At 41.7% G+C, this 12,563-nt stretch overlaps 2 protein-coding genes across 3 annotated transcripts in view; both read left to right on the forward strand.

Moving 5' to 3' along the window:
* Positions 1 to 12,563, forward strand: part of pdcd6ip (programmed cell death 6 interacting protein) — a 266,698-nt gene that overhangs the window by 198,830 nt on the left and 55,305 nt on the right. Inside the window, exons 7-8 of one of the 2 annotated variants that reach the window (XM_028817538.2) lie at positions 6,769 to 6,900; positions 10,126 to 10,348. In XM_028817538.2, the coding sequence (XP_028673371.1) occupies positions 6,769 to 6,900; positions 10,126 to 10,348 (355 nt within the window). The remainder of the gene's footprint in view (positions 1 to 6,768; positions 6,901 to 10,125; positions 10,349 to 12,563) is intronic. The other variant, XM_028817539.2, reaches the window with a different exon arrangement.
* The window catches only part of arpp21 (cAMP-regulated phosphoprotein, 21), a 511,143-nt gene that overhangs the window by 41,708 nt on the left and 456,872 nt on the right, over positions 1 to 12,563 (forward strand). The gene's annotated exons all lie outside the window — the stretch shown is intronic.

The following is a 12,563-nucleotide window of genomic DNA, read 5'->3' on the forward strand; positions in this document are numbered from 1 at the left end:
CAGCTCCCATTAAAGGCCAGTTTTTAAAATAATCACCGCGCTCGCGGCTTAGCGAGGGGGCGTGGTGGTTGTGTGGCTGCATAAAACACGCATGGATTATTTTTCTTAAATTATCATAAGCTTAATAATATCTGTCTCTGAAACAGTTGGCATGTTTAGCGTTGCAATCTCATTGTGTGATCTGATCATAGTCTGTGGTGCTAGCTAAAGTAAGTAATTTTTGTTAAATTAGTCTATTTTGTCAAAATCCAGATTGTCGTTTGTGTCTATTGCAAATACTGGATTTTAATTCTAAAATGCAATATCACATTAACTATTTTTCACTTTTCTCAATGTCTTCTAAATTAAACTTTTTTCCCTTTAGATAATTACTTTTTTGTATTTGTAAACAGAAACCCATCCATACATTCTTGCAACAGCTTAAGAAATTTCAGGGTTCTAGGGAGCTTTAGGTTATCCTGGCAGTTTTGGGCGTAAAGCAGGTATCAACTCATGCGCTCAGAAAACACAGACACTCTAGGTTGAATATGTTTAAAATTTACAATTCATCTAACTTGCACACAACTTTCGGTTGTGGTATGAAAATCAGGAGGAAAAAACACACTAAACACAAAATGTGCAGACACATGCAGATAGTGACTTGGTTGGCATATATAAACAGCCTCTTGTAATTGTGAAGCCATAACATTACCAACTATGAAATCATATGACAGTAAGTATAAAATCCTGTCCCAGAACTGTATAATTAGTGACAAGTTGCAAACTTATGAAGTGTACTATATAGATAGATAGATACTTTATTAATCCCAAGGGGAAATTCACATACTCCAGCAGCAGCATACTGATAAAAAACAGTAAAAAGAACAAGTCCACATAAAAGAAAGTGGTAGGAGTGATCAATGAAATAAATAAAATAGATAAAAAGGTATATAGCCAAAAGTATGTGGACACCCCTCCAAATTATTGAGTTCAGGTGTGTTTACATTTACTTATTTGGCCGACGCCTTTATCCATGATGACTTACAACATTTTATCCATGATGACTTACAACATTTATGATACAATTGGTTACATTTGTTTTTCCAATTGGAGCACAGGAAGTTCAAGTGACTTGCTCATGGTCACAAAGTGTCAGTAGTGGGATTTGAACCTCTGGGTTTGAAGTCCAAAACCTTAACCACTATACCACATTGCCTACCTAAGGCACCTCTTGTTAAAAGGTACATAAAATAAAGCACAAAGCCATGCAATCTCTATTAATAAACATAGGCAGTTGAATGGCTCATACAGATGATCCCAGTGACTTTAAACATGGCACTGTAACTGCATACCACCTTTGCCACAAGTCGATATGTAAAATTTCTGCTCTACTAGATTTGTACTGGTCAACTGAAATTACTTTTTATTGTACAGTCATGGCCAAAGGTTTTGAGAATGACACAAGTATTGTTTTTTACAAAGTTTGCTGCTTCAGTGTTTTTATATCTTTTTGTCAGATGTTTCTGTGGTATACTGAAGTATAATTACAAGCATTTCATGAATTTCAAAGGCTTTTATTGACAATTACATTAAGTTTATGCAAAGAGTCAATATTTGCAGTGTTGGCCCTTCTTTTTCAAGACCTCTGCAATTCGCCCTGGCATGCTGTCAGTCAACTTCAGGAGACAAGAGGCTTGGTGGGTGAAGTCCTTGACGTGAGTGTCCTGGTCATCAAGGATACCAAGTCTGGTATTACTGGGACTGGGACTTGACTGGGATGAGTGCGCGACCAAAGCCAGGATCGGGAGGCCTCCAGACCGGTCGAGAGGAGTGAATGTCAGCTGCAGAGAGAGCGTCTCGCCTGCTGCAGGGCCCAAACTGGAGAAGCAGGCGAGACGCTAGGGTAAAAGAAGCCGCGGGCTCTGAATTGTATTTTAAAGGACTGCTTCCAGCGTTGTTTTAACCTCGTTTTTAAGGATTGTTTTTCTATTGTTTTTTTTTTTTTTTTTTTTTTTTTTACCTCCACGTATTTCACTCGATTTTAATGGATTACTTATTTGAAGAATTTGAATCACTGCACTTTGTGGACACTTTGTTTTTGTTCTGTTTAATAAAAGCACTTGACACTTTTTTCACCATCCCCTTGCTATGTTGTTGCTTCACTGCTTAGCTCATCGGTAACATTACTGACGGTGACGGGTGTATGCAGTAAACCCGCATCGTCACACTGAGTTGCTGGTGAGAAAGAATATTTAGAATTAAGGTGCTTCAGCCTTTCCAAATAATAAAAGTATGGTGCTAATAGAACTATAAGAAGCGTGACACTTATGTATTAAATAACCATGTGCTAAGCTAACCGAACAAATGTAATCTAATGTAGATACTAAAGCTATAAGAATGTAATTTCTTTTTAACTAATGTAATGTACTGAACCAACGTTTATGTAACCCTTGATATAATGCTATGTGCGTACAAAAAGAATAAGGAAGTGGGCATTGTCTAAATCTGCTGAAGCTGCATACACCCTATTACCATTAGGACAAACTTGCTATAACTGAACTTATGTACGTGCAAGCTAGCAGAGGTGTATTGCCTAAGACTGTGAATATGCTGACAACTCTTTTATCTATAAGAAACACTGTGCTCTTTTGCACGTTTCAATCCAGGATGTGAACATGGGCTATAGCAATCTATGTATGACCTCGAAATGAACTACCACGCTTCCTCTTTTTATTCTCGTAAACAAACTTGGGTATAAAGGAAGGAGAGACTTCCAGCTAGCAGGCTGGCTGCCTGTAGCAAATTGAGCTGGCAGGTGCTGCAGCCTCTCTGCTCACCAAGAATAAAGAAATTACTTTTTACTTTACATTGGTGTCTGCCTCCTGTCGTTTCCGACTTTCAGCGACCAGTTTTCTGGTGGCCCGTAAGGGGACAGAGATGGCCAAGCTACTCCTTGAGCGGGATCGTCCAGAGGACCGGTGAAAGGACTGATTCCAGCCGGATCGGGAGGACCAGCTCTGGAAAAAGTTAGGACTGGCCTGCCTCTGGCGAGTCCTGCGTGGGGAGTCCTTGTCCTCCTCTGACTTTTTCCTGAAAGTCTAGTGAACTGGGAAGTTCCAGATGGGAGGAAAATTCTTGGTGTGTAGACTGAGGGAGTCCGACCCGGGAAAAGAAACCAGGCAGTGAGTGGACCGGAATGTATAGATAAGCTCCTGGAAATAAAACAGTGTGGAAAGATTATGAATGTTAAGTACACTCCCTAGAAAACGGAGAAGTCGTTTCTTAGAGGCTTAAAAGCAAAATAAAGGAAGGGAGTGGGAAGAATAGATAAATAACCGAACATTTCGTGGTCGTAAAAAAGCACTGTTGCGGGAGGGCGAGATTCTTCACTCTAACGGTCTGGTTATATCCTGAACCCAACGGGTCGCTCAGGGAACTGATCATCTAACCAGCAGTAATCAGCGGTCTTCGGCTGAGACTGTCAGTCCGCTAATCAGGTTGATCATCCCAGTGGACCAGGGGACATAAAGGACTGGGAGTGAAGTGACAATTGGAGCTGGTTTAGCAAAAAGATTGTGGAAAACTCACTGGCCATGGGGAAAACGAATAGTAAACCGGTTAAGATTCCGTTAGGGAACCAAAAGCCACTGTTGGAAGGATTATTTTTGGAAGGCTAATGAAACCCAGGAAGGGCCCAAAGTGGGGCTTGCCTAGACAAGTAGTGGAAAAGAAAACAGGACTAGACTTTAAGAAAGTGTGTAAAAAATGGAATAAGCAAAGTGGTGGTAGATGGCCAATCGAAGGAACTGGGGACATCTCAGAGATTCAGGAAGTTAGAAAAATCTTATGCAGAAACACCCAAAGCTGTTACCAACGGGGTCCCTATAGGATGGATATGTTTGATAGATGGGAACTAGTAATTAAAGATCGAACAATTGAGGCAATACAGAAGCGCAATGAGATGCTTTCTGGTGAAGTTAAGACCCGAAAAGAAAAATAGAACATGTTATTAGCATTACAAAAGAATAAGATGGAGCCAGACCCAGACCATAGGCAAAAGAATTCGGATAAGAAGGATCCCCTTTGCCCAATCATCCACTCCCCACCTCCTCCAAATGCCCCATCGGCTCCTCTAGTAGCCGAAGATCCACCCGGAACAAACTTTTATGACCAACAGTTTCACTATGACCCGTCCCCTCATTCAGACCCGGATGACGAAACCAGAGAGACCCAGTCTGGAGGTTATACCGAACCTCAGTCACATACTCCATTTCAATCCCCGATTTCTAGCCATACTAGAAGCCAAACATTACAATCACACCTAAGCCCCCGATTGGGATGCAGCTTCATTCCACCAAAGCAGCAGAATCCCGGACCTGAGTTTTCTTGCCCTTTAATACAAGTCCCAACCCCAGGCACAACTCCAATCAACCCGCAGGAGCTAATAATCCCACCACGGTCATGATACATCGAAATTGGGACAAAAGTTAAAAGATGTGGTGTCAGAACTACCAGACCCCAAGGGAGTAGGTGGATTAAAATTTATAGAATCACTTCAGCAGTTGGACGACATGTATAAGCCAAATGCTGTGGAGTGGACAGAGGTGTTACGCCGAAAGCTAGGCACCACCTGGGCAACAGTGAATCATGGGACCAGAGGAAACGGGACTGCCTGGAGATGGAATGACTCCTTAAACTGGAATGTAAATGAGGAGCCTCAATTCTTAGAACAATGGGAACTTGTTAAAGCCATGATTGCAGGAAAATATGAAAAGGGAACAGACTGGTCACTCATATCGCTGCTAAGCAGCGGAAGGATGAGATGGTCGACGAATGGGCTCATAGACTTCAAGACCTGATGGCTAATCATTCCGGTCTGCAAGAGAGCGAAGATCGAAACTGCGCTGCCATTCCCCCTTTCATCTTGGGATTAAGAAGCGACATACAGAACAAAGTCAGAACGTCTTGCATAGGCTGGGAAAGTGCCACTTTTTAAGGAAGTTAAAAGCCATGCTGAGAGACAATCTAAACAAAAAGAATCTGATACACAGACTAAACTGATAGCGGCACGGCTTCAGTATTACACCAGGGGAATAGGCAGAAGCAGAGGATTCCAAGGCCGTGGCCGTGGCAACTCCTTCGGAGGGAGAGGATGAGGAAGGGAACGTGGGTTCCAGCACTCCACATCCACCAGCCCATTCACCCAGAGGCCTATGTCATGAGAACAGTCCCATACACCTTACACCTGCTACAACTGCGGTGAGCCTGGCTATTTCCGATGCAACTGCCCAAACAAGAGTCCACCACCACCTCCACTCCCGGAACCCAGTGACATCCCCTGGTCCTAGGATTTAGCAGGGACCCCCAGCCATCTTTTCCAGTTTCCCTTGCTCACCCGTCATGCTGATGCAGATCCTTTACTGACTTTGATAGTGAATGGCAAGGAAACTGTCTTCCTTGTGGACATTGGAGCTACCCGCTCAACTCTATCGCTGTTGGAAGTCCCTGCCTCGAAAGACACTGTGAACGTCCTTACTGCCTCAGGACAACCTCACACCCTATCAATTTCCAAGCCTCTTCACGTTCAACTCTCCACTGATAGTTCTCCTTTGACACATCGATTCCAGTTAAATCATCTGTGTCCAGTTAACTTATTGGAATGAGATCTCATGACCAAACTATTTGTTTCAGTCTCTCTGTCTGAACAAGGATTCTATGGCTCGATTCCCAAATTCTTTTCTCAAACTCTCCGACCCCCTCGCCCTTCCTTTGCTGCTTGGACCCTAAACATCTCCCCACACATCCTCCTCCTTAAAGCCCTCCATACTTTCCCCTCCTGCCTTTATCCCCACCTCCAAGTCCCCGACACTCTCCACTGCACTGCCCAATATATCCCCACTGAAGTTGACATCCCTTGGCTAGAATCTTTCCTCTCCTCAACTCCTTACCCAGAAAATCTTCACATCCCTTGTATTTTCGTCTCACCCACTAAAGCTGCTGCAGCCTCTCTGCTCACCAAGAATAAAGAAATTGCTTTTTACTTTACATTGGTGTCTATCTCCTGTCGTTTCCGATTTTCAGCGACCACACTGAGTATTATACATAATTGCAACATGAATCATTCAGTTTCATTAATGTAGAAAAATCCCATCAGCATAAAATTCCCAAGAAAGCACTTGCAGTTGAGCGTCTTCCTATATCTTGAGAAGTATTCAAGTCTCCCTGTAACCCTTCCCCTAGGTCAGAAGTGAATGTAGGTTTCCATAGAGCTGGCAGAAGGTAAGATTCAGTTTTAAAGTTATGTAAGGGGATTTTGTTTGTTTGCCTTCAAATTTCTGCAGACTGATGTACCATGCAGATATAAGGCCCCTGTGAGTCGGATATAATCATTACCTTTTAATTCAGTAGGATGTTTTCTTGTTAGTGCTACCATAGATGTAATGTACAGTATATGGTTGCGGCATAGATTAGACAGGGGGATAGTGTGTAGACAGAAGCCTTTATTTTGATAGCACAGATGGTTTACTTAGTGTTTACTTAGTTTCTGATAACGGTGTTTTTTTCCTGTTCTGCCTAGGTGGTTGTTCTGATGTTGTGCATGCAGACACTTACTTGAATAGGTTTATGTTCAAGCCAATATAATCCCTGCTGACTTCACCACTCAAGCATTAACTATTAATTTTCATTTCCTTCTTTTCTCCCTCCTTCACCCCTTTTTCCTTCCTCCTCCTCCTCCTGCATCCCATGTGTTGTCTGTGCTTGTTTGTGGTTGGACTCTCCCCTGGTCAGTATTTTTATTTCCAGGAGGTGCTGCCTGTCCTTGCTGCTAAGCATTGCATCATGCAGGCCAACGCAGAGTTCCATCAGTCTATACTGGCCAAGCAGCAAAAGAAGTTTGGTGAAGAGATTGGAAGACTACAGGTAATTCTTATAGGCTTTGTCCTTTTAATGATATTTAAGCTGTATTATTCAACTATGAGAGCTACTAAGGCCTAAAATAGTTGTGAGTTTGACATGGGTTGGGTAGAGTGGAAGATGATAGTGGTTGATGTTAGTTACTATAGAGGATTTGCAGAATAGACTCAGTATTGCATATTGTGGCTGCTAAATGGATGAGGGCTCAATATAAAATGAACTCTGCTCCATACATATAAATTGGCTAGGTCTCCTTTCACCACTCTGTGTGAACATGGATCTGAACTTGGTGTGAGTACGAGTTGCTAGTCTTTAATTTACAGCATTATGTGAAGAAGGATCTGAACTACTTCTTGGTTTGTGAACAACCTGCAGAAATGCTTTTTTTCTTTAATCATACTATGGCTGTACAAGCTCTTTAAAGTTCATATAATCATTTGAATACATTGATGATGTACAATGCCATCACTTCAGGCTGCTGAGGGGGCCTTGAGTGGAAAGACGGAGAGGTGACTGTGGATCATGAATAATTAGCTGTTCTACACTAGGCAGTGTGAGGTTGGGGGAAAATGGTGCACAGGCATTTTAGCTTTGGACACAAGTTATTTTTGTTGTCTCACTGACTTAGCACACATCACGGTTTTTGGTAATGTTATAATGTGATTTGTTCCAAGTTCATTTAAAATTGCTACAAATCACGATGCCATATTAAGGTGAAACTCTAAAATTAAACCTGCCTCATCATAAAATAGATGTGAATAAGTCCTTTTTTTATGGAAACAAGAAGATTCTGTTTGCTTGTACTCACTCAAATGCAGTGTCTTCAGTTGAAAGTGACTCAGCAAGCATTATTCCAAAAAAAAAATAAATAAAAATAAAAAAAATCTTTCTTCATTGTGTCTGATTGTGGCTTGGCTATAGTGCCTGTTTTTTCTTTTCTTATGTGTGCAAACGACGTGCTACAAAAAGTGCATAATGAAAACTGTTGATTGGTATAACGACCTTGTAGTGTTTGACTGATTTATTTTAGATTATCTTGTATACACAGTACAGTTACATTCCATTGCCCACATGCAGTGCTTGAGGTGGAACCAAATTATTAGCAGTATCTTGTTGCTTCTCCGAATTCGTTGTTAATTTTACGTGACGACTCGGGAACTCTCCCTTGGAGTTTGGAGCATATTTTAGAATATGATATCAGCCCCCTTGAAGCTTTGAGCACTGCTGATACCTGCCCACTTCAAGTACTGCGAACAAGACTAAAAAACATCACCACACTGTTAATTTCCTTGCCATGTCCCCGAATCTTACTGCATAGATTATATAGAATATAACACCACAGTGATAGGCCCTAGCTGTTTTGCAACCTTGCCTAGGATAAGCGGGTTAGAAAAATGATGCTAAATAAAAAATATTGTATTGTTGCTGACAATTTGCGTTAGCCTGCAGTTCAGTCACCCACGCTATGAGCTGACATTCCATCATGCAAATGAGCAACTTCAGGGGACCATTTAAAAAGTCTCCAGAGAACTCCAGCTTGTGCGGCTACAGTAAACTATCATTTTAAGAAAAGAGAGTTACCTAAAAGAAAGGTATAAAATGCGAGAATCCACATGAACTCTTGCATCTGTGAGCACTATATACCTGCACTCTTCTAATTCAAACTTTGTGTGTGAGACTAGCATAGCACTGTAAGGTCACATGCATCCTTCTGTGAATATGAGTGCCCAACAGCTTTCTAGTGAGCTGCAATATATTAAAAAACAAAAAGAAACAATTGACATCAATGATGTGTCCTGCCAGTTGGCGATGGGCGATCTCATCGACCATTGCCTCAGCCCTAAATTATACTGCATAGATGTAGCACTGTGTAGTGCATAGCAGTCATTAGGCAAAGTTTTGGTACCTGAACACTTTCTTCTAAAAGATAGGTGCCTTCATTCTGATAGGTATCATTTCTTTATCTAAATTGTATGGTTTCCTCTCGACATGTCTGCAAGTTTTCTCCGCTGTGTGTACATGCCCTATTATCATCCTCTCTGCTTATTTATATGGTCTGTGTACGTAAGCAGATCCATGTGTTGCACATGGTGCACTTTCCTACCTTTTTGTATTATTTGCTTGTCTTAGAAAATGGCCTCTGCCTGTTGCCGCTTGTTAAGCACAGCATGACGTTAGATTCAAGGTGACCTTGAATTGCTTCACTTCATCAGGCATTCTGGAGTAAAGCTTAGGTATCAAAGAATTAATATGGAACAATCTAGAACAGGGGTGTCAAACTCCGGTCCTGGAGGGCCGCAATGGCTGCAGGTTTTCATTCTAACCACCTTCTTAATTAGTGACCTGTTTTTGCTGCTAATTAACTTCTTTTGCCTTAGTTTTAATTAACTTGACTCAGACCCCTTAGATGTTTCTATCTCCTTAATTAGCAGCCAAACAATAATGAGACACAAAACGAGCAAACAGGTGACCAGCTAACCACATTATCTGAATATAAAGAAAGGTGAGGGTCTCGGTAAGGTTGATCTCTCAGGTCAATAATCAGAAATGGAAAATCGACAGTTTGATTAATGTTTGCTGTAGCAGATGTGAGCAGCAGCAAACCGTAGAATTAAGTAACGGGTTTAATTAACAGCAAGAATTGGCTTCTAATTAAGAAAATGGTTGGAGTGAAATTGGTTGGAGTTTGAAACCCCAGTTTAGCTGGCCATCTGTTGGCTAGTTTCACATCTCATTTCTGTTTGGCTGTCATTTAAAGAAGAAAAGAATCAATTGAGAGGACTGAATCCTTAAAAACAGGGCTATTCAAATGAAGGGAAAAGGAGGTAATTAGTAGTGAAAACTGGTCACTGATTAGGAAAAGGGTTAGAATAAAAACCTGCAGCCACTGCGGCCCTCCAGGCCTGGAGTTTGACACCCATGATCTAGAACCACAAAAAAGTCCTTGTATGCCAAACTGTAAAATCTAAAAATGTGATTGTAAAAAAGAGGCCGTGGATCCCAGAGAACTTTTGCTCTAATGAAGAAGTATTGTTGCCCAGGTTGCAGTGACTGACAAACCAGTTAAGGTTCCTTGTCTTAGCACTCTTTGACACTGCTTTATGAGGGGTTATTTCACATTTTGAAACATGGTAGATTGTCAGTGTCCATCTTTTCAGATTAATTTCATGAGCTTTAACTGCAACGATCGTCTTAATTCTGTGTTTTCATTAACTGTATTTTTATCTTTAGCACGCAGCTGATTTGGTGAAGACTGTGGCATCTCGTTATGATGAGTACATTAATGTGAAAGATCTCTCAGACAAAATAAACAGAGCTCTCACAGCGGCTAGAAAGGACAATGACTTCATTTATCATGACCGAGTTCCAGATCTCAAGGACATGGACTCAATTGGCAAAGCTGTTCTGGTGAAACCCACAGCAATCTCAGTACCCATGAGTCAGAAGTTTACTGGTAAAGTATCCTTGTCTTTCTATAATGCCACATACTCTCATACTCGAGTGGGTTTGTTAGTGGGTCCTGATTTTTTTTTCTGGTGTTTAAGCACTCCACATGGTTGTCATTAATACAGTTTACCCCCAAAATTTGCGGGGGTAACGTTCCTTAGAGCACCTGCGAATTGTGAAAAACCGCGACTTATTAATGTGGTTTAAAAAATGCCTATTTTTATAATTTCAACCTCAGCTTAATACATTACCTAAAAAAAGAATGTAAAGGTAAACCCGTATACTATACTGATATGGCACCCGCAGTGCTAGAATGTAAAATACCGATGTTACTGCTATATGTACTGTAATTCATGCAAGTGCATTTTCATTGCCAGAAGCCTTATAAGGTGCAGGGACTTTTGGCGGCATTGTGGGGCTTTAACCCTTAAACTGCCACATACTTGGGGGTTAATGCATCCCTGGACGCCAAATACTTTTTTGCTGCACTTTTTAAGTAAACGTCACAATTCACAAAGAAAAAGTGAAATTTTAAATGGAACGCATTTTTTTTTCATGCAAAAAGCATCACAATTACTGCAACACTGATCATTTTACACACTGCTAATAAACTGTAAAAACTATTTAAAAAAACTACTAGAACAATATGTACAAGGTGCAACGGATGCCACCAAGCCAACTGCGCTTGAACTGGCACACAGAGGTAAACACTGATACTTGCAGGCTAGTCTAGTGCAGCGGCTGAATCCCAGAGACAGTGAGGCTGCAGTGCTGAAGGGGCCGGCAGTGGTCATGAGCTGGCTGCTCAACGAATGTACGGCACTGACTGATCAGCTCCGGCATGCTGGTAAATTGCACTGGGAACCGACAATAGCCGATTGCAGCATTCAATGAATGTACGTCGCCGAATATACTCGGCTCCTACCTGCTGGCAAATGGTACTGGGAAACAACTATAGCTGGTTGCAGCGGTTTAAGGATTAAGAAGAACAAAACGGAAAACACGAGAACACTTATCTGGAGATGTGTCACAGAGCAGCAGTCAATCAGCAGCAAGGAGAAATGAATAACGCTGTAGTGGTCCGGTACCGCTAAGATTCACAATGGTGATTTATTTATTTTTATGGTGGAGATTCAAGGGACGCACCCAGCCTTGATCCGACCTGCACGCACTCACAAACAGAGACAAAAACAAAGCAAATCGGTAATCAAACAGCAAATAAAGAATGTAATGAAAACAAATGAAAACAACGATACCACCCCTGTTCCCCTTATGGCGATTATACATTAAATACAACAAAGCATCAACAAAACACACACAGTAAAGTCCATGAAAAACAGCAACGGATGAAATGTAATGATGAAAATAGATAGTCCAGAGATCTGCACATTGAATGGGAATGTAAAGATAGTCCTACCAGTAGTTCTTGAAATGGTGCAGACGGGTGGACAGGATCAGGAGCGCTCCTTACTTCGCAGGATGGCCATGAATCCACTTACAGTCCTCATGTACACAGGCAGACGGCAAACAATCCAGACCCCAACCACGAAACGATCCACGACAAAACGAATAAGTACAGGTAACCCAACAGAAGGCAGGCAGAGAGACAGGAACTGGAAACACAAATTAAAAAAGCGTTTTTTTTCTTTCGGTCACCGGCCCCCTTTTTAAAAACCGTGCTGACATCCTTTGACCCCCAACAGCCCCTGCACCCTCAGCAGAAGACCAATCAGAGCCACTGTAGGGACTGCTGGGAGTTACAGTTTCAAATTCTAGTAGAGTACAGCGCTCTCGGATTGGCTACTTTCACCATCTGAAGCCGCGTTTTCCTCTATGGTTGCTTTCTGTTCTCTCTACAGTGCAGTATTGCCACGAAAAAAGCCATAAAAAAATTGTGGAGGATATTTGTGGTTTCTGCTAACAATTACTAGTTAGGTTCTAAGGATAAATCTGCAAACGACTGAGGCCACGAACCCTGAACCTCGTTTTCATGGGGGTCTACTGTTTATTGCCGCGTTTTTCTGGTGCATGTTTTGCAGATAGACTTGTACCTATCAGGTTTGTGATAGAACTGAAAAACCATTCTCTAGGACTTTGTGGATTACCTGTCTTCTTTTGCATATCCTGTGCACTGCTCTGCTGGCCACAGCTTTGACTTTATACAGATTGGCTTGGTAGTGAAACATCACCAGGTTAACACTAGAATTACCAGAGTCTACGAA

Source organism: Erpetoichthys calabaricus, chromosome 13 (genome assembly GCF_900747795.2).
Source record: "Erpetoichthys calabaricus chromosome 13, fErpCal1.3, whole genome shotgun sequence".
NCBI classification, from domain to species: Eukaryota; Metazoa; Chordata; class Cladistia; order Polypteriformes; family Polypteridae; genus Erpetoichthys; species Erpetoichthys calabaricus.